This window comes from Peromyscus californicus, unplaced genomic scaffold (genome assembly GCF_007827085.1).
Source record: "Peromyscus californicus insignis strain IS unplaced genomic scaffold, ASM782708v3 Scaffold_9__1_contigs__length_137607984, whole genome shotgun sequence".
Taxonomy (NCBI): domain Eukaryota; kingdom Metazoa; phylum Chordata; class Mammalia; order Rodentia; family Cricetidae; genus Peromyscus; species Peromyscus californicus.
This window is the reverse complement of record NW_026294617.1, coordinates 93,920,826-93,942,752: the sequence shown is the minus strand read 5'-3', so window position 1 is coordinate 93,942,752 and position 21,927 is coordinate 93,920,826. Positions and strand designations below refer to the sequence as shown.

The window sequence follows — 21,927 nt, the reverse complement described above, 5'->3', positions numbered from 1 at the left end:
ATTAATTTTACTTTCTCCTTAAAGACTTTATTTTTTAAAACTATGTATTTGTTTATATAACTGTATATATCACCTTTTTTGTCTCTTTCAAGCCTACGTATATTTTACACACATTGTAAACTATTACATCTGAATCTGTCTTATTGTGAATCTGTTGTCTTAAACTGCAGCAGCTGTGGCTGCTGGCTCCGCCCACCTCAGCTTCCCAACATGGCGGTGGTTTACTGCCAGCTCTGGGAGCTATTGTGGGTCTATGCTTCTATCAAAGCAGCGTGTAGCCCAGAAACCTCTTTTTTTTGTTTTTTGTTTTTTGTTTTTTGTTTTGTACTAGCAAAGGCTAAATCCACCACACAGCTTAATGTGCCACTTGCACAGGCCTCATTCCCGTCATACTGCAGGTCGAGCATGCACGCCAGGAACCCGCCATAGTAGCTCAAACACGCAGGCTGCCGCTAGCTTAAAAGAGACAACTAGGAGCTGTTTTTAGCTCCGTTTTAGAATCTTTTTACTCAGGTTTTAGGTGGAAACTCTTGCCACCACGTTGGACGCCAGTTCCCCTTGTTCCACATCCTCTCCAAAATAAGCTGTCATCAGTGTTTTTGATTTTAGCCATTCTGACAGGTATAAGATGGTATCTCAGAGTCATTTTTTTTTGCATTTTCCTGATGACTAAGGATGTTGAACAATTCCTTAAATGTCTTTTGGCCATTTGAAATTCTTCTGTTGAGAATTCTCTATTTAGCTCTATAGCCCTTTTTTTTTTTTTTTTTTTTTTTTTTTTTTTTTTTTTTGGTTTTTCGAGACAGGGTTTTTCTGTGTAGCTTTGTGCCTCTCCTGGAACTCACTTGGTAGCCCAGGCTGGCCTCGAACTCACAGAGATCCTCCTGGCTCTGCCTCCCGAGTGCTGGGATTAAAGGCGTGCGCCACCACCGCCTGGCCCCATTTTTTAATTGGATTGTTTGGTATTTTGCTGTCTAGTTTCTTGAGTTCTTTATATATTTTGGAGATCAGCTCTCTGTCAGATGTGGGGTTGGGAAGATCTTTTCCTATTCTGTAGGCTGTCGTTTTGTCTTATTAACCATGTCTTTTGTCCTACAAAAGCTCAGTTTCAGGAGGTCCTATTTATTAATTGTTGCTCTCAGTGTCTGTGCTACTGGTATTATATTAAGAAGTGCTCCCCTGTTCCAGTGTGTTCAAGGCTACTTCCTACTTTCTCTTCTATCAGGTTCAGTGTAGGTGGATTTATGTTGAGGACTTTGACACACTTGGACTTGAGTTTTTGCGTGGCAGTGGATATGGATCTATTTGTAATCTTCTACATGTTGACATCCAGTCATGCCAACATCATTTATTGAAGATGCTTTCTTTCTTCCATTGTACAGTTTTGGTTTCTTTGTCAAAAATCAGGTGTTCATAGGTTTTTGGATTAATGTCAGGGTCATCAATTTGATTCCATTGGTTCACATGTCAGTTTTTATGCCAATACCAAGCTGTTTTTATTACTGTAGCTCTATAATAGAACTTGAGGTCAGGGAAGGTGATACCTCCAGAAGTTGCTTTATTGTAAAGGATTGTTTTAGCTATCCTAGGTATTTTGTTTTTTCATATAAAATTGATTATTGTTCTTTCGAGGTGAAGAAGTGTGTTGGGATTTTGATGGGGATTGCATTGAATCTATAGGTTGCTTTTGGTAAGATTGCCATTTTTATTATGGTTCTACCTATCCATGAGCATGAGAGATCTTTCTGTTTTCTGATATCTTTGATTTCTTTCTTCAAAGACTTAAAGTTCTTGTCATACAGGTCTTTCACTTGTTTAATTAGAGTTACCCCAAGGTATTTTATATTATTTGTGGCTATTGTGAAAGGTGATAGATATTTCTCTGATTTCTTTCTCAGCCCATTTATCATTTGTATATAGGAGAGCTACTGACTTTTTTTTTTTAGTTAATCTTATATCCCACCACATTGCTGAAGGTGTTTATCAGCTGTAGGAGTTCCCTGGTAGAATTTTTGGGGTTACTTATGTATGTACTATCATATCATCTGCAAATAGGGAAAGTTTGACTTCTTCCTTTTCAATTTGTATCTTACACACACACACACACACACACACATACACACACATATATATGGATGTTTTTGTCTGCATGTGTGTCTGTGCATCACATACGTGCCTGGTGTCTGCAGAGGTCAGAAGATGGCATTGCATCCCCTGGAACTGGAGTGACAGCTTGTTGTGAGCCACGATGTAGGTACTGGGAATAGAATCCTGGTCTTCTGTAAGAATAGCTAGTGCTCTTGACTGCTGAGCCATCTCTCCAGCCCCTATATACTCAATCTTGGTATTTTCCAGAACAAAGGAGTATAAGGATAATGATATCAATATGCTACTTTGTAATATTAAACATTTGAACCATCTGTATCAAAAGGTATACTTTATACTGAAAAATATCCCAATGTAGCACATTTTCCTGTTTTTAAAGATTTAGTTTAGCCATGTGTGGTGGTTCATGCCTTTAATCCCAGCATTTGGGAGGCAGAGGCAGGTGGATCCATGAGTTTGAGGTCAGCCTGGTCTACAGAGTAAGTTTCAGGACAGCCAGGGCTTCACAGAGAAATCTTGTCTCAAATAACAACAACAACAACAAACAAACAAACAAAAAAAACCCAGAAAAACAAAAAAAGATTTATTTTAAAATTTTAATTTTGATGTGTGTGTGTGTGTGTGTGTGTGTGTGTGTGTGTGTGTGTGTTTGTTTGTGTTTGTCTCTGTACCTAAGTGCAGATGCTACCAAAGGTCAGAGTGTCAGCTCCACTTGAAGCTGGAGTTACAGGTGTCTTTGAGCCATCCAGTTGGGTCCTGGGAATCAAACTCTGGCTCTCTACAAGAGCAATCTTTTCTCTTCATTGCTGAGCTGTCTCTTGAGTCCTCAGTTTTCTGTTTTTTGTTTGTTCGTTTGTTTTTTGTTTTTCGAGACAGGGTTTCTCTGAGTAGTTTTGGTGCCTGTCCTGGATCTCGCTCTGTAGACCAGGCTGGCCTCGAATTCACAGAGACCCACCTGGCTGTGCCTCCCGAGTGCTGGGATTAAAGGCGTGCGCCACCACCGCTGGGCCATTTTTCTGTTTTTAAAGTGAGAAAACTGAGGCCTCTAAAGGAGCTCCTGACTTCTTCAGAGACGCTTTCACTGATTTCCCTGTTTTGTTTCTTCTAGAGTGCAGTGTGAGAACCCTGAACCGAGTGCTGCACGATGAAATTCTGAATAAACCCATGGAAACACTTAAGCTTGCTATTCCATCAGGGATATATACTCTTCAGAATAACTTACTCTATGTGGCACTGTCAAACCTGGATGCAGCCACTTACCAGGTACCTAAGATACGTTTCTAATTGCCCTTTTAAAAAGCAAGCAAACAAAAGCCCCAAACATTAATACTGCTCTTTTCTTTTTTAGGTTACATATCAGTTGAAAATACTTACAACAGCGTTGTTTTCTGTGTCTATGCTTGGTAAAAAATTAGGTGTGTACCAGTGGCTCTCCCTGGTAATTCTGATGGCAGGAGTTGCTTTTGTACAGGTAATTGTTCAAGATAAGTATGCCTTTCATTTCTATCACAGTTTGAAAATCCGACTTATTTTATATAGAGAATATAGTTCCATTACTTGTTCAAGCAAGTAAATGCTGACAGATACTTTTTATGGCTCCCCATAAGCAAATACTGTGTTGAGAATATGTGATAAAAATAAATAAATGTGAATGAATTTTTCATAGTAAAGAACTGAACAGTTGGGCTGTGGCATAGCTTACTGGCAGAGGGCTTGCTTTGGTCCTCAGTAGCACACAAACACACATATCGTTGTGTTTTTTAGCCCTGGATGACCTGGAGCTTCCTTTGCAGATGAGTCTGTCCTCAGACTCTGGTAACTCTCCTGACACGCCCGCAGACAGCGGCAGTGGCTGGAGAAGCGTCTCTGTACTGCAACCTGTGGGGAGACTGCGGGAGTCCACTGTGCTGCTTAGCTCACGGCAGCTAACGGCCAGCTCCGTCTTGCAGGTGGCTGTTGGGAGATTGCAAGACCAGGAAGCCTAGTGCGGCTCTGTTTCTGTGCATTAAGAATCTTTTTTAATCTTTATCAGGTCTATGTAGATCAATGCCTGACGGTAGGCACCAATCTGCTCTCCACCACACCCACAAAGCAATGCTGCAGGAATCACAGTAGCTGATTTCAAGTTATGCTTTAGAGCTGTGGCAATAAAAACAGCATGATACTGGCACAAAAACAGACTTGTAGGCTAAGGGATGAGAACAGGGGCATCAGAAATAAATGCATGCAGCTACAGCTACTTGGGTTTTGACAAAGGTGATTAGAGCATACATTGGAGAACAGAGCCTCTTCAGCAAATGGTGCTCAAAAGCTATGCGTATGCACCCACAGCACGAGACTGAGACTGTCAGCCAGCACAGAGCTCAGTTCCCAATGGACTGAAGACTTTAACCTAAACCTTGAACCCTTGGAGACTCTAAAAGGGAACAGGGACAGCACTTAAGAGATAGCTAATGGCATGGACTTTTTGATAGATCCCGATACCAGGAAATAGTAGCAAGAACTGACAAATATGATTGCTTGAAATGTGAAGGCTGCATGACAAGGAAAACAACAGACGGAAGAGACAACCTTTGGAGGGGAGTGGGTGTTTGCTAGTTCTTCATCTGACAGGATTAGCATCCAGTTATATAAAGAACTCAAAAAACAACCAACCAGCCAACCCAAAGTTCCAAGACTACCAATAATCAGGCAAATGAACTCACCAGATAGTTCTCAAAAGAAGAAATACAAATAGCTAATAAATGTACCTAAAATGATCAGCATCTTTTTATGTTTTGTTTTGTTTAGTTTTGTTTTGAGACAGGGTTTCTCTGTGTATCCTTGGCTGTACTGGAATTGTTCTCCAGACCAGGCTGGCCTCGAACTCACAGAGATCCACCTGTCTCTGCCTGAGTGCTGGGATTAAAGGCGTGCACCTCCACCACCCAGCTATGTTCAGCATCTTTAGCTGTTAGGGAAATGTAAATCAAAACTACACTGAGATTCCATTTCACCCTAATCAGAATGGCTATTATCAGGAAAATAAACAACGAATGTTGGTGGGGATGGTGGGGAAATCAATCTTTATACACCTCTGGTTGGAATATAACTGAAAGCAGCCAATTGGAAAATAGTATAGAGATTCCTCCATGGAAAGATTTTAATTTTTTTTTTTTTTTTTTTGTGTGTGTGTGTGTGTGTGTGTGTGTGTGTGTGTGTGTGTGTGTGTGTGTGATATGTGGGCCCATGCATATCACAGAGCACATGTGGATGTCAAAGGACAACTTTAGGGAGTCAATTCTTTCCTTCCACCTTTATGTGGGGTACAGAGATTGAACTGGGGTTGTCGGGCTTGTATAGTGAGCACATTCTCCACCAAGCCATCTTGTTCGGTTAGTAAGAATACTATGATCCAGCTATACCATTTCAAAGTAGATGCTTGAACACATTACAGAAATATTAATATTTTTTGCAAGATTGTTCACAGTAGTTATGGAATCAGGGTAGATGCCCATCAGTGTGTGAATGGGTAATGTAAATGTGGTATATATACACAATGGAGTTTTATTTATCCATGAAGAAGGAAATTATATCATTTATAGAAAAATGTACAGCTGGAGATCATTGTGTTAAGCAAATTAGAGTAGACTCAAACAAACAATATAATTTTGAATTTGAAAAATGTAGATTAAGGGCTGTGCCTGGTGGTGCATACCTTCAATCCCAGTAATAGGGAGATAGAGGCAAGTGGATCCCTGAGTTTGAGGCCAGCATTGTCTACAGAGTGAGTCTAGTACACTCGGGGATACATAGAGAAACCCAGTCTTAAAAAATAAAGAGAGAGAGAGAGAGAGAGATATGTAGATTAAAAAAATGATATGAAAATAGACAGGGGCTAGTTTGAAGAAGAAGGGGACCAGTGGGGACACACAGACAATGGGTTACAACAGTTAAAAGTTGTCAGTTGACACACCATGGTCAGTAATATCCAGATCATTTGGGAACCATGCCTGGTACGTGGACTTTACAATCCTTCGTTTCTGATGGACTGTGACTTCCCTGCAGTGTTGTGTTTCTCTTCCCACCAGCTTCTCTTTGAGCTGTGCCTGATGTGGCTTAGCTTCTTCCATTTGTATGTGCGTTTGCTGGGCCAGCACCGCGGTGTGCTTGTGGAGGTCAGGGGACAACTTGTTGGTTCTCTCTAGCCACCATGTGGTTGTCAGTCGTGGCAGCACACGTCCCTACCCCCTGAACCATGTCACTGCCCTCCTCAGTGTTGTTTTTATTTTTACTCAGTGGCCTTCAGATTCTCAAGCTCTGGATTCTAAGGAACTTTCAACTGGCTCACAGTTTGTAGGCCTCATGGCGGTTCTAACAGCGTGTTTTTCAAGTGGCTTTGCTGGAGTTTATTTTGAGAAAATCTTAAAAGAAACAAAACAATCAGTATGGATAAGAAACATTCAACTTGGTAAGTTTTAAAGGCTTTCTAATACATATTTTTTTCCGTTTACTTTACATATCGACCACAGTTTCCCCTCCCTCCTCTCCTCCTGTGCCCTATTTATCCCCCCATCCACTCTTCATCTCAGTTCAGAAAGGGGCAGGCCTCCCATGGGCATCAACAAAGTATGGCACACCAAGTTGAGGCAGGCCTAAGCTCCTCCCCTGCATCAAGACTGGGTAAGGCAACCCAGCACAGGAAATAGGTTCCCAAGTTTGGTATAGCTGGGTCTTGAGGTAGATTGATTCCCAATTTTCTGAGAAATCGTCACACTGATTTTCCAGGTGGCTGTACAAGTTTGCACTCCCACCAACAGAGGAGGAGTGTTCCCCTTGCTCCACATCCTCTCCAATATAAGCTGTCATCAATGTTTTTAATCTTAGCCGTTCTGACAGGTGTAAGATGGTATCTCAGAGTCCTTTTGATTTGCATTTTCCTGATGACTAAGGATGTTGAACAATTCCTTAAATTTCTTTCGGCCATTTGAGATTCTTCTGTTGAGAATTCTCTGTTTAGATTAGTACCCCCCTTTTTTTTTTTTTAATTTATTTATTATGTATACAGTGTTCTGCCTACATACATGCTTGCAGGCCAGAAGAGGGCACCAGATCTCATTACAGATGGTTGTGAGCCACCATGTGGTTGCTGGGAATTGAACTCAGGACCTCTGGAAGAAGAGCCAGTGCTCTTAACCCCTGAGCCATCTCTCCAGCCCCTGTACCCCTTTTTAAAATTGAATTATTTGGTATTTTGATGTCTAGCTTTTTTTTTTTTTAATTTTAAATTGCATGGCCATGGCCTATGTCTCAATTTTCTTGCTAGCTAGCTCTTGTAACTAAACTTAACCCATTTCTATTAATCTGTATGTCGCCACATGTTCCGTGGATTTACCTGTGTGCCATTATATGCTGCTCCCTGGACGGTGGGATAGCGTCTCTCTGCTTCTCCTTTCTCTTCCTCCTATCTCTTTTGGATGTTCCCTCCTGGCTCCATCCTGCCCTGCCATGCAGCTTTATTTATCAACCAGTCAGATCAACACATATTCACAGCGTACAGAAAGACATCCACAGCAAAGAATTTTTGTCATTTCAACCATTTTAAAGTATATACTTCAGTCGCATTAAAAACATTTATCTCTGTGCAATTGTCACCACTATACATCTCTAAAAGGATATATTTTTTAATCGATTATCTCATTTTTCTTTTTTCTATCTTTATCTTTTTATTTATTTAATTTTGTTTTGTTTTGTTTTCACTTTTTTAAAATTTATTTTTCTATTATCAGCTTGATACAGTATAAATTCTTATCCTAATTGTGAAATGTTTCATTGAGGCTTGCCCAGTAATTGAGTAAAACCATAAGCCACAGTCATCCTAGGGTCCCCCCTGCTATATAGCCTCTCTGGTTCTGTGGGTTGCAGTCTGATTGTTCTTTGCTTTATATCTAGAATCCACTTATGAGTGAGTACATACCATGTTTGTCCTGGGTTTGGGTTACCTCACTCAGGAGATGTCTAGCTTTTTGAGTTCTTTATATATTTTGGAGATCAGCCCTCTGTCAGATGTGGGGTTGATGAAGATCTTTTCCCATTCTGTAGGCTGTCATTTTGTCTTCTTTACTGTGTCCTTTGCCTTACAGTTTCAGGAGGTCACACTTATTAATTGTTGCTCTCAGTATCTCTGCTACTGGTGTTATTCTAATACGTATTTCTAAATAACTACACCAGTCATGTCTGGTGCTGCTATCCTAACCGGAGTTACAGTATTTAGCTGACTAGCCTACACCTCTAACCCCAGCACTCAGGAGGCTGAGGCAGTGTCAGCATGAGTTTGAAACCAACCAGCGCACATAAGGAGACCTATCTTAAAAAGAAACTGGACAAGGACTTATGTTCTACATTTGTATATTTCCCTAAGTCTTGAAGTGCCTAGGCCTTGAATGCAAATGTGCTGTTGATACAAGGACCTGGTAATGATCTTGCCCTTAGAAAGTTATATTTGAAATGAATGCCTTGCCTCATGATATGGAAAAGTAAGTTGATGATCTGAGAGTGTAGCTTGCTCCTGCCCTCAATTATGGAGTCTTAGTGTGTTTGTCCTTATTGCCTCTTCCTTTGTGAAGATGCTACAAATAACTTACTCATTTTATTCCTAAAATGGAAGGAGTTGGAAATGGAGCAATTTTCATCTCTTTTAAAGTCATAACATGATGTTTTATTTCAGTGTAATGTTTTGGCCTTTTCCTGTACCCTTTTCCTGATTGATGGTAAACAGCTTAGAAAGGGAAAAAAGCAACCAGCCAAACAAACAAAAAACCTCCTTTATGGTAGGATTCCCTTTGAACAAATACTTAAATTATTTATGATACTGTTATTAAGTTCTTGAGTAAGGATTTGGACATTAATTATTATCCTGGCTTATATCTTGGATAATGCTACATATAAAATTGTGTATGTAAGAGTAGCTTATTTGTAAATCAGAATGTTCTATTGTATTTCTTTTTCCTTGGGACTTTGGCATTTTTCCCCAAACACCCAAAAATATTTTTCCCCCACAGTTGACATCAACTTAAGAGATATACCATGTCTCTCTTGATCATCAGACATATGGACCTCTCTAGGTCCTACACAGTAAGTTGTACTTTTTAATGGCCTAGTATTTCATGTCAACACTTCCAAGTTTGATTAAAGTCCACAAGTCCAGCTGTTTTCAAGTAAATACAGTAACAAAAACCCAAAACTTGATTTTGTCACATTTTCTACAAAATTTGTAGAAAGCTATGTTTCTTATGAGAACATATTGAAATATTGTTGTAAATATAAGAAATATTGAATGTAAATATTTTTAAAGCAAAATTTAATTGTTCTTCTTGTCTAGAAGACACATTCACAGGTTTGAAAATATCAAGCAGTTTGATTTGCCATTTCCTAAAGAGTGCATCTATAGCAGAGTAGTTAAAAACCTTGGTTCTCAGGGTATACTGCTCAAATCTTAAGTTCATCAATTATCATCCATGTGACCACCAAAAAGTTACTCAACTTTTTGTGCTTAGCTTTCCTCATCAATAAAATGTAGTTCTTAGTTTTTGTACCTACCTCATATGTTTCTATGAGGGGTAAATCGGAGAATTCATGTATTTAGAATGAAGTACCTTATGTACATAGTAAGCTATTCATATATATCTGCAAAAAGAAAAGAAGAAATAGTTACGGTCTCTGTGGGTTGCCTAAAAGTTTGTTGAATTATATGATGAAAGTGGAAGACAAGTCAGAATTTATAGTTCTAGGATTTTTTTTGATATTTTACTCTTTGGTTTGGTGTGATAGTACAATACTCAATGAAAAAAAAATGGTAAGCTAACCGGGCGATGGTGGCACACGCCTTTAATCCCAGTACTCGGGAGGCAGAGGCAGGCGGATCTCGGTGAGTTCGAGGCCAGCCTGGGCTCCAGAGTGAGTTCCAGGAAAGGCACAAAGCTACACAGAGAAACCCTGTCTCGAAAAACCAAAAAAAAAAAAAAAAAAAAAAAAAAGAAAGAAAGAAAAGAAAAAAGGGTAAGCTAAAGTGAGTTTAGAAAGAATCTTTATAAGTTATAAACAATTTAGGATCATAAATAAAAATTTGAAACTGTAATATTTCAATAATGAAAGACTACAAGTGTCAGCCAGTGAGAAGAAAACAAAAATCTTCGTACCTGTGCCTGCTAAGAGAAAATATTACTAGAACCTTCTTGGATCTCAGTTTAGTAATGCCTACAAGATACACACACACACACACACACACACACACACACATGCACTTTGAAACAATATATGCTTTGAAACAATAATTCCATGTTTGAGTAAGAATTTATCCTATAGAAAAAACATAGATGCCACTGCTATTACTTTTAGCATTGGTTGCAGATGTAAAAACCAAACAAACGCAGAGAATAAGACTGATTGAATGAATTATTGTTTTGATTAGATAGTATAATTAAGGTTGTGTGCTTCAGAAGATAGAAAATGTGAAATAAAAGAAGATCCAGAGCCACACTTCCTGAATTCAACTATTGAGTCTATTCCATATGTGAACCTGGGGAAGTTCCTTAATCAATAAAAATGAGCTTGCAAGTATCTACTGGAGAGGCTTGTGGTATGTTAGTGTCCATAAAGCATTTGGAACGCCAAGTGTTACATACATATGTGATAATATCGTTTAGACAGTGGACTGTCCGACCACTATTAGAATGTAGTAGGTCTGTTTATATATACGGACATAATACATGTCCTTGTGTGTGTTAGATAGCTTTCTGTCACTAACCAACACCCAAGAGAGGTCAGTGTATAAAGAGATCAAGTTTGCTTTGTCTTAAAATTTGGGGCTTCTAGCTGATGGTCCATTGACTTTGGGTCTGTGGCAAGGCAGGATAGTATATCAGGATGTGCAAAGCAGAGGAAACTATATAATTCATAATTGGCCAAGAAACAAAGATAGAGGGGATAAGACTAGGGATCCACAGTCCTGATCATGGGCATGCTCCAATGACCTAAGACCTCACACTTAATAGTGCCTAAGAGAGAGAACAGTTCTTTAACACTTGGGGGTTTTAGATGGCATTTGAGCTCTAACAAGTACTAAATATACGTTTTAGTAATTGCCAAATTTTAAATTTGTAAATTAAATTTTAAAATATATGCCTTCGGGCATATTTTTAAAGTCACATGCCATGGTTAATTTCATACTCACAATGAGACACATTAAAAGGTTAGAGCTTGTACAAATGCACTTTTCATGTTCTTCCCACTCTACCTAGCTGTGGTTTTGTTTAAAAACTATCCCCTGTACCCTCTTCTAAAGCTGTACCGTAAGATTTGTGGTCCTTGTAGGTTCCTATAGGCCAACAGCGCTCCAGGAAATCTTAGCTCAGGGTCTGGAATGGAATTTAGCAGTGAATTTCACCAAGACAATTTTCTTTATCAGTGAGACTTCATTAGTAAATACAGAATCTGATGCTGGGTTTGACCAGTTTTTAGCTGGAAGTTTTAGTTAACAAGTATTGTACTTTAAAAATATCTTTTAAAAAAGTTTATTACTTGAAAAATAGTTCCAAATAACATCACACATGGAAAGTAATCAGGCCAAAGACTATACAACTCAGTGAACTTATGTACAGTTAGAGTAGAGTAGGCATTTGGAACAGAAGCTGTGGTGCTTTGCATTGGATTTTACACTTTTACTATCAAATATATGTATTTCTTAATCTATATAATTTACTTTTATTTTGTGTTCATTGGTGTTTTGCCTACATGTATATCTGTGTAAGGATGTCAGAAGCCCTGGAACTGGAGTTACAGACAGTTGTGAACTGCCCTGTGGGTGCTGGGAATTAGATCCAGGTCTTCTGGAAGAGCAGATAGTGCTCTCAATCACTGAGCCATCTCTCCAGCCCCTCAAGTATATTTTTATGTATGTATCCACTACTAAAACAAAACAAACAAACAAAAATCCATGACTAAGTTAGAAGTAGAAAAATATTTAGCTTTATGTCCTCTTTCATAACTTGTTTTCATTGCCTGCATTCATTGAAACTTGTGAATACAAAAGAAATTCTTAGTCTTATATATGAGCTTTCATATATGTAATTATGAATGTAACTCATAAAATGTGGTCATAGCAATAGGAAAATTCAAGATACAATGGAATGCTAAAGGCAGGCATTTTATAAATATTTGAATGAATCAGCAATCTAATCCTGTAATATAAATATTATTGTACTGTTTGAAGGTTGTTAAATTATTTTTTAAAATAGTCTTATGCCTATCTGCTTATATATTGGTTTTGTAGGCATCATATAGTAATATGCATACTTCTGTTGCTTATATATAAATCAAGTGAATTTTTTTTTCTTTTGGTTTTCTGAGACAGCGTTTCTCTGTGTAGCCCTGGCTGTCCTGGAACTAGCTCTATAAACCAGGCTGGCCTCGAAGTCACAAAGATCTGCCTGCCTCTGCCTCCTGAGTTTTGAGATTAAAGGCATGTGCCACCACCACCTGGCTGAGTGAAATATTTTTTAAGTATTCAGATTTTGTAAAAAGAAATTTAAGTTGTGCAGGGTGGTGCAGGCCTGTAGCCCCAGTCCTTGGGAGTCTGAGGCACGAGGACCAGGAGTTCCAACCCAGCTTGTGCTACATGCTGAGTTAGTCTCAGTGTAAACCAGGACCCTGCCAATTGGAGCAGGCGGAGGAGATAGGATTGTCAACAGAAAAATATTTCTCCAGAAAAACTGCCATCTGACCCATGTTTTACTTTCTCTTAGGTTTCTTTGGGAGTATATTTGGATTAATGGGTGTATACGTTTATGATGGAGAATTGGTATCAAAGAATGGATTTTTTCAGGGATATAGTCAACTGACATGGATAGTTGTTATTCTGCAGGTAAAGCATTTAAGTCTTCTATTAATGCTACTGAGTATTGCTTCTGTACAGAGAATTAAAGTACTGGGTTCTGGTGTGCTGGTGTTTAAGGGGCAGGGTCCTTCCTGTTCTCATCGTATTTACTTTATTCAGGGAAGTTAAAATACAACTGTTCTTAATGCCCTAATGAAAACTGATTTTGGAAAAGGGTCATGAATAAAAACTCCATTGTATTTAAGTTCAGTGCCATGAAAATGTGTTTTATTATTGTTGTTGATGTTACTTTTGGGTTTATTTACTTTTATGTGTATCATTGTTTTGTCTGCATGTATGTATGTTAACCAGCTATGTGCGTGGTGCCCATGTTAGTTAGAAAAAGGGTCAGATCCCCTGGAACTGGAGTTACAGATGGCTGTGTGCCACGAAAGTGAGAGAGTATTGGTAACCAACCCAGGTCCTCTGGAAGAGCAGCCAGTGCTCTTAGTCACTGAATCGTCTTTCAAGCTCCATGAAAATGTTTAAGAGTTAAATAGTGGTGTGCACCTTTTAATCCCACCGCTCAGATGGCAGAGGCAGGCAAATCTCTTGAGTTCAAGGTCAGCCTGGTCTACGTGGCAAACTCCAGGAAGGCCAGGTTTACATAGAAAATTTGTCTCAAAAAAAAAAAAAGTCAAAACTAAGAGTAACTATAACTTTCAAATTTTCTGCTGCAATTATCTTTGCATAGAAAAGCTGTGGTCAGCCCTTTAAAGATGGAAGGAGCTGCTTGAGATAATTATGCAAGTTTATAAGTTTCATTTCGTATTTACATGTTAGAACGTTTCTGTCAAATTTCTTCAGTGTGAATATGGCTTGAATTGTTTAAGAGTTGAATAATTTCATCTCCAGAAGTACATCTTGACATTCTGAAAATATGAAAATGAAGGGAGAAGTCATTTTCCTCAGTGCCTACTCTCCTAGAGGCATTTGAAGTCACAGGGCCTGGAAAGGAGGGAAGTGTCCAAAGACAGTGAGTGGTTCTTCAGAAGTCAGAAGCAGGGGTGGGGGGGGGGTGCACATCGATAATCCCGGCACTTGGGAAGGCAGAGGCAGGCGGATCTCTGTGAGTTCAAGGCCAGCCTGGTCTAGAATTCCAGGACAGCCAGGGCTACACAGAGAAACCCTGTCTCCAAAATAAATAAATAAATAAAAAGTAGGAAGGGTATTTCCCTTTTCATAAAAGGAGGAAAGGACACAGAGGAGAAATTTAGAGAAAATTTAAAGTGGAGGTATAGTAAACATAGAGAACTTATATACTTATATGTGATACATTTTATCCAGTATGAGGAAGCTGTCCTTCAAGAAAGGGCTAAAAGATAAGAGAAAAAAAATTTTTAAATATATTTAGCTTTGTGTTTTGAGACAAGGTCTCTCTACATAGCTCTGGCTGGAACTAACTATGCAGACAAGCCTCAAAGTCACAGAGATCTGTTTGCCTCTGTCTTTCTGACTGTTGGAATTAAAGGCTTGTGCCACCATGCCTATCCAAGAGCAACAGTTAAAAAGTGATGTAACTGATATGAAGGATCTAACAGGGAATAAATAGATGAATAACAGTATTTCCCCAAAATATCAATTCAAACATAATTTATAGTAAGCCAAATGGGCATAACTCGTGACTTTTTATGAATTGGACTTCCATCATTCAAGAAAGGCAGAGTGGCTCCCTGATTTGGACAGATATGGAGGGTCTGGTAGGAGACAAACCCAGGCCAGACAGATTGAGTGTCCATTATCTGTTTGAGAACTGTTTTGGATTTTCATTAAGGGTGGGAAATTTGGGACTTTTGCATACACATAATGAGATATCTTGTGACTGTGACTCGAGTCTAAACAAACTTTTGTTTTATGTATGTACATTCACATAGCCTGGAAGTAAAATTAGTGCAGTTTAGAATGCACCTGCATTGTGTGACTAACTCAGGAAATGAGGCAGGTGAACTTTTCCATCTGTGCTTCATGTCAGTGCTCAAAGAAGTGTTGGGTTTGGGAGCATTTTGGGGTTTTGCAGAATTTTGGGTTTTTGTATAGTAAAGTCCGGTGAGTTGCTGAGGTTGAGCCCAGGGCCCTCATACCTACTAGGCAAGTACTTTGCTACTGAGCTACCCATCACTCTTATGGTTTGTTTTTGTTTTTGTTTTTTTAACTTATTTAATTTTATGTGTATGTGTGTGCACCGTGTACATGCAATGCCTGCGGAGGTCAGAAGAGGCATCAGAACACCTGGAACTGGAGTTACAGGTGGTTGTGCGCTGCCTGACATGGGTGCTGGGAACTAAACTTAAGTCTTCTACAAGAGCAGCAAGCACCCTTAACAACTCAGTCACCTCTCCAGCTTTCCCCATCTCCCATTTGTAGGTAACCACAGTCTAGAATTTGAGAATGATTTGGTAGAAGGTTCTTTATAAGCTGTGGGGATAGCTCAGTGGTTGAGAACTTACCTACCATGTGATAGGGTTTGGGATTCAATCTCCAGTACTGCAAAAAACAAAACCAAACTGTTCACCCTGACAACCATAAGAGGTAGATTAGAATGGAGAGAAGCCGGGCGGTGGTGGCACACACCTTTAATCCTAGTGCTCGGGAGGCAGAGGCAAGCGGATCTCTGAGTTCGAGGCCAACATGGTCTACAAAGTGAGATCCAGGACAGCCAGGAATGATTTACAGAGAAACTCTGTCTTGAAAAACAAAACAAAACAAACAAAACGAAAATGGAATGGAGAGAAAATTAAAGAAGGCAAAGTGAGAAGACTGTTGGAAAGGTTGTAAAAAAAGGGTTTTTTTTATTCAGAGTTAAACCTCATATGCATTTGTCCTTCAGCTGTCCAAACAACAAGTGTTTAATTATTGAATTTGGTGAAAATAGACTTTTTGTAATCTGATCAGATTTGGTTACAGCAAACTTTAGATTGCTTTGATGATTATGTTGAGGGCTAGAAAACAAAACTGAAAGTCTGTTGTTTTTATGTTCATATGAATCATTTGCTAGGATATAATTGCATAGAACAAACTTTAAAGCTTTCCTGAGAGGTGAAATTGTTTTGAAAAGCAGTTTCATGTTCATTTAAAAATTGCTCTCTTAAAACTTCTACAGGCACTTGGAGGCCTTGTAATAGCTGCTGTCATTAAGTATGCAGATAATATTTTAAAAGGATTTGCGACCTCCTTATCCATAATATTGTCAACAATTATATCCTATTTTTGGTTGCAAGATTTTGTGCCAACCAGGTAAATATTCCTTTTTATTTATTTTTTCCCATTCTTGCTTCTTCCTGTATGTCTTATTTTGTTGTTCGTATTACTATGATTCTGTGTAGGTTTGCTTATTCATTTTCCAAAAGTTTGTTAAATGGCCACCCTGTGCCTGCAATCACTCTGTTGGGTTCTGGAAAAAAAGAAGCATATGAATGAGACAGTTATGTTCAAGAAAGTCACAGTGACTAGAAAACCAGACACAAGATAAATTATAACATGAGGTTCAATGAAAGTATTTGTAATCCTTATTAAAGAGGGGGCTCAAATCATTGAAATAATCATAGTATGATACTTTTCTGTTTGTAATCAATGAAGAGTACATAACTGAGCAGAGGAATAAATATGCAGATAGTGTATTAATTAATCACATGTGATAAGCATTAGAGTAGCTCACTCTAGGGGAGTGAATCTTGGACAATAGACCAAAAACATTGTCAATAAACACTTGTTGATAGAAAGGGAATTGTGGCTGAGGACTAGTGCCTACCATGACAATGTCATGGACAAGTACAAGGAGTCAAGGACTCACATTTATACAATGGATGGGGCCGGGCGGTGGTGGCGCACGCCTTTAATCCCAGCACTTGGGAGTCAGAGGCAGGCTGATCTCTGTGAGTTCGAGGTTAGCCTGGTCTACAGAGCAAGGTCCAGAATAGCCAGGGTTACACAGAGAAACCTTGTCTCAAAAAGCCAAGAAAAAAAAAAAAAAAAAAAAGGAATGGATGGAAGGGAAGAGTGTGGAGGATGATGTTGGATGGACCTCACTGGCATGTCTTTAACATGAAGTCCAACAGGAGCTTTGAGGCCAGCTTACCCACACAGTGAAGTCCTGTAACAAGTAAAGCCAGCCTCTGTTTTTATAGGCAGGGAAAAGACTGGTGATTCCTGTCCTTTTCAATTTTTATTTTTTAGGTTGAGGGTAATGACTTCGAACCATTAATAGAGATCTTAAAGCCCAAACTAATCCATGCCTCTGGCGGTATTTAAAAAATACGTATGTAGCAAGTTAAGATTGCTAGTCTGGCTTATGTCCAGTTTTTATGAAGTAGATTGTACCTCTCCATACATCGAAGCAAGAGGAAAACTTGTGGTCTGATTCCTTTCCGTGAAACATCCTGTAAATATTGGTCCTGAGCGTTGGTTATTATTGCTTTGGATTTTGGACTGAATTCACCTAAGTTTAGCATAAAAGAATGAACTTTTCCTTCTCCATTTTGCATGTTTTAAAGCTTCAGGCATTTTACTGCTGAACGAGTCCCACAGAGAGTGCACGTTTAGGTGAGGTAGAGCACTGAGGACAGTGTGGTAGCTGAGGGTGCCAGCTCAACCGGTGTCTCACTGCATCCTACCTCCTGCTTACAACCCTTTTCCCAAAGGCATGAAGTACTTAGCCAAGCGCCTGGAGCATAGAACGTACTCAGCGTTTACCTCTATGTTATGAAAATGTTTCTTTCCCAGATTGCAATTGTTTTTATATTACATATATAGAAAGAACCTAATTTGCTTTTAATCTGACTTTTCTCTTTCTTTTTTTCCATCCTATTTAGTGTCTTTTTCCTTGGAGCCATCCTTGTAATAGCAGCTACTTTCTTGTACGGTTATGATCCCAAACCTGCAGGAAATCCCACTAAAGCATAGTCATGTGCTATCTTTAACTGGTTTTTCACGATGGTGCCCTAGGAGGAATCTCAACAAAATTAATCTTGCACAGAGGACTTCTGCAGATTATGTGAAGATATCATCATGCTAAATCTGATCATACTGTTCAAAAATGGTTTGAAAATGTGTACACGTCAGGATGAAACATGTATATCATCTGGAAACCCAAACTTGGAAGTGTGTCCAGGGCGTAGCATTAGAGGGATACGGGAGGAGGCCTGAAGTCCGAGCTCATAATGACCTCACCCTTTTGGTTGCTGCAGAACTGTCCAGTGCAGCCTTTGCAAGAGCACACAAATGCAAATACCAGTGTTTGCAAGGTAGATCTACTTCCTCTTATCACATGTTCTCAGTCTTACTCTTTCTGCACAGATATATCAAATTACATGAACTATTCAAAGTTGGAAAATTATAATTGCCTATAAAGCTGTGAACAAGCAAATATAATTTAAAACCATTTTCATGTATCTGGGATTTTTATATTCATACAGAAGATTGCTAAGCAAAGGATTGCTAAATGTTACTTGTTCAATTACATAAAACTTGATGAAATAGTAGTCTGAGTTTGATTCATATTTAACGTTAGTGTAGAGAGAATCTATTTCTCTGTATATCTTTAGACCATTTACTGCTTTGAGTCAGCTGAATGCAGTTTGCTTTGTCATATGCTAGAAGAGCCGGGGACTTTGACACTGAGGACGTTTTACCATCATTTTCCAGCTGTATTTATTTTCCATATAGAAGAGAAATTCTTATTATTACTTTAAATTGAATTTGTGTGTGTTGCCATTAAAACTTTTTTAATGATTTAAAGGGATTAAGTACTCATTTAATAATTGAAAATAAAAGAATGATTACTGTCCACTCTCCATGTGGAGACATCTGAACTATGAAGCATATACTGTATATAGTTTGGAAATGGAGAATTTTCCTCTTATTCTGCAGTAGGAATTTCTGTTGACAGAAGCAACAATCGAAAAATAGTATTAGTCATATCAGTGGGCCAAGAACAAGCTGACTTCCTTACAGACATTCTCTACTGTCATATTATTGCTTTTTTTCTTAAGGCAGGGCTTCCTTATGTAGACCAGGCTGGCTTCCAGCTCACAGACATCTACCAGCCTCTGCCTCCTGAGTGTTGGGATTAAGGGTATGGGCCACCCTGCCCAGCTCACTACTTTATTTTAAGTGGTACTCTAATTTAAATTCAAAGGCTGTTTAGAAGTTTTTAGGTCTTAAAAGCCCATTATCCCTAGGAATACTCTGATCATGTGTCTGGAAGAGGTGGTGGCATTCTGATTTCCCTTTCTATGTCCCCATGAGTGCTGCTGGGAAGCAAAAACCATTTGCTTTAAAATAGCAACTTTTGTCTCTTTTTAACACTGGAGTTGAGGATATAAATTATGAGTTATTTAATAAGCTGATTCAAAAGAGAGAATATATTAGAAATAGTAAAACAAAGTGAGAGGCAAAAAATACATTCTATATTTGGAATATAATTTATTTAATTATTGACTATATGCAGAATTACCTATTGAATATAAGATGTATTTTACTTTATTTTTTCATTTATCTTGTATATATTTTAAAAGTTTGTTCTAATACAAACCTATAAGAAGATGACTATTTTTTATGTAGTTCTAATAGATTTTGTTAATGGAGTTTTGTTAAATAGTACTCAAAAGAACTGTTGTTAAGACCTGTAAGGTACCCTTGGCTAACTTGGACTGGCTGTTTGATCTTGTTAATGCACATGTACTCTTAACAGTGTACTCGTCTAACCAATTCCATTCAGAGTTTCAAAGTACTGAAAATTAAAGAGTGCTTAAAGTCATTGCACCAGCGATGACAGAGTGATACCAGGTTTTCTGAATGCCAGGTTTGTGGTTTTTCAGTGATTGAATAACTTATAGAGATTGAATAACTCCATTTTGAGCAAGTGTATGGCCACCACAGCATTCAAGCTATGTCCTAGGACCTATGACTAAATGCAACCTAGATCTTGCAGATGTTCAAAATTTATGAATACAGATTCATGTTCAGCTCACATTGAAGCATTGTGTGGGTAACTGTGCTAATACAGTGTGAATTCACAGTTAATGGTTACTTAAATCTAGTCTGTCCCTGTCTTAACCCTACAGAAATTTATATTAGGTGTCATTTATATTTTTTTTTCTAGTCAGTTAAAAATGTTATTGGGCTGAATGTATAGTTTAAAATTTATAGGGAAATAATCACATTTAGGGGAAAATGGGCTTGCAGTCTACATTGTGTCATATATATTGATACTGAAACTTTGTGTTACATGGTTTGTTTTGATAATGTTCAAAACTGTGGCTGTGTCATGCTTTTCTAGTAACTTTTGTATTATTTAAATTTTGTGCTTTTAGAGTGTACTTGTTGTTTCTCTTTTCACTGATATGGAATGTGTGAATTCATAGAGGAAGAGTGCCAGCTGAGAGCCGCAGTAAAGTTAGGCACAGCACTAAAGTTGGCAGAAAGCTGGATGCAACAGCAGGCCCTCAGTGCAGCATAGCAGCTCTTTCCTGAATGGTTTCCAAGTTGTAAGTTACTTTTATAATGGAATATATAGTTTAAAAATGCAGAATTCAGTGTTTACATCAGTTTCTATGGAATGCCACAGAATTTCCTGTAAAGAAAAGGCAGTTTGATATTTAAACCAGAGTCTATTAAGAAATTCCAAGAGGAAATTGACATTCTGCTCTGAACACTTAAGTAGAATGCTGACTATTCTTACAAATCAAGCTAGTAGACTGTAATTGTCATTTATACAATCATTTAGGTGTTTTGTTTTGTTTTTGTTTCTTTTTGAGGCAGGGTCTTACTCTGTGGCCCTGGCTGGCCTGGAACTTGCTATGCAGAGCAGGCTTGCCTCGAATTGACAAAAATCTGCCTGCTTCTGCCTTCCAAGTCCTGAGATTGAAGGTGTGTGCTATCACTCCCATTTGAGTTTTGTTTTGTTTGTAAAGAAAGGCTTTAGCATCATTCATTCTATTTAAACATTCATTGTAAAAAGATTTGATTTGTATAGATATATCTTTACATGGAATTTAGAAAAAGTATTTATGTTATATTGAATCTCCAAGATATTTAAAGTAGTTATAGGGCCAAAGAAAACGCACCTTTACCACAATCTGGTCCTATGTGCCTTGCTTTACCAAATAAATACCTGACTTTTATGGAGAATATTTCTGTAATTTACAACTTTAAACACATACTTGAAATTGGGAATTTTTTTTTTAAAGAATAACTGAGTAACTACAATTCTAGCTTTTGGTTGTTTTGACATTTGCTCTTTAAATCCATCATCTAGCAAACTGATACTAAGTATCCTATCAAAGTATCTACAACTAGCACTTGTTTAAGTAACTTGTGACATCTGCACCATGATTCAGGTTGGAGACTTTAACAACTGTATATAAATGTCTGTTTGTTGTTTCTTTTCTTGTAGGACATAATTTGTTATTTAAAACAAAATTTTAAAAATGATTTTGACCCTAAATTGATCTATGTCTGTACTTCAATTTACATAAAGTGATTCTTTGGGGTTTGGGAATGTGATTTGTATGTTTAAATTTTTATGAATATAATTCAAAGGAATGTATAAACTGGTCTTTTATTAAGTGTTTTTTTTTATATGATAAATTCCTCATGGCAGTTTTTTGGTATCCATTATTACCTATATTTAATAGATAAGGGAAATAGATTATTTTCATAAATAACTATATATATTTTTTCCTATATTTCCGCTTTCCCTTTTTACCTGTGTCTGATTTAATCTGTGGATTAATTTCCTATTTTTATATTTCAGGAATGAATTGCTCATTTTTATCTTTCGGTAACTTTGTATCACATGTAATTTTGCTTCCTTTTCTTTGTTTTAGCCAGAGTGGTTAAAATTTCTCTGCCTATAGAGTGATCACAGCCCAAAAGGATTTTGTTTGGAATAAAATGCTTCTTTGCTCCTG

General features: G+C 38.0%; 1 protein-coding gene across 3 annotated transcripts in view; it reads left to right on the top strand.

Annotated features, from left to right (window-relative positions):
* Positions 1-21,927, top strand: part of Slc35a3 (solute carrier family 35 member A3) — a 45,265-nt gene extending 23,338 nt beyond the window's left edge. For all 3 annotated transcript variants that reach the window (XM_052730867.1, XM_052730866.1, XM_052730868.1), the window contains 6 exons: positions 3,215-3,369; positions 3,455-3,577; positions 6,385-6,556; positions 12,888-13,006; positions 16,119-16,252; positions 17,827-21,927. In XM_052730867.1, the coding sequence (XP_052586827.1) occupies positions 3,215-3,369; positions 3,455-3,577; positions 6,385-6,556; positions 12,888-13,006; positions 16,119-16,252; positions 17,827-17,917 (794 nt within the window). In that variant the 3' untranslated portion in view covers positions 17,918-21,927. The remainder of the gene's footprint in view (positions 1-3,214; positions 3,370-3,454; positions 3,578-6,384; positions 6,557-12,887; positions 13,007-16,118; positions 16,253-17,826) is intronic.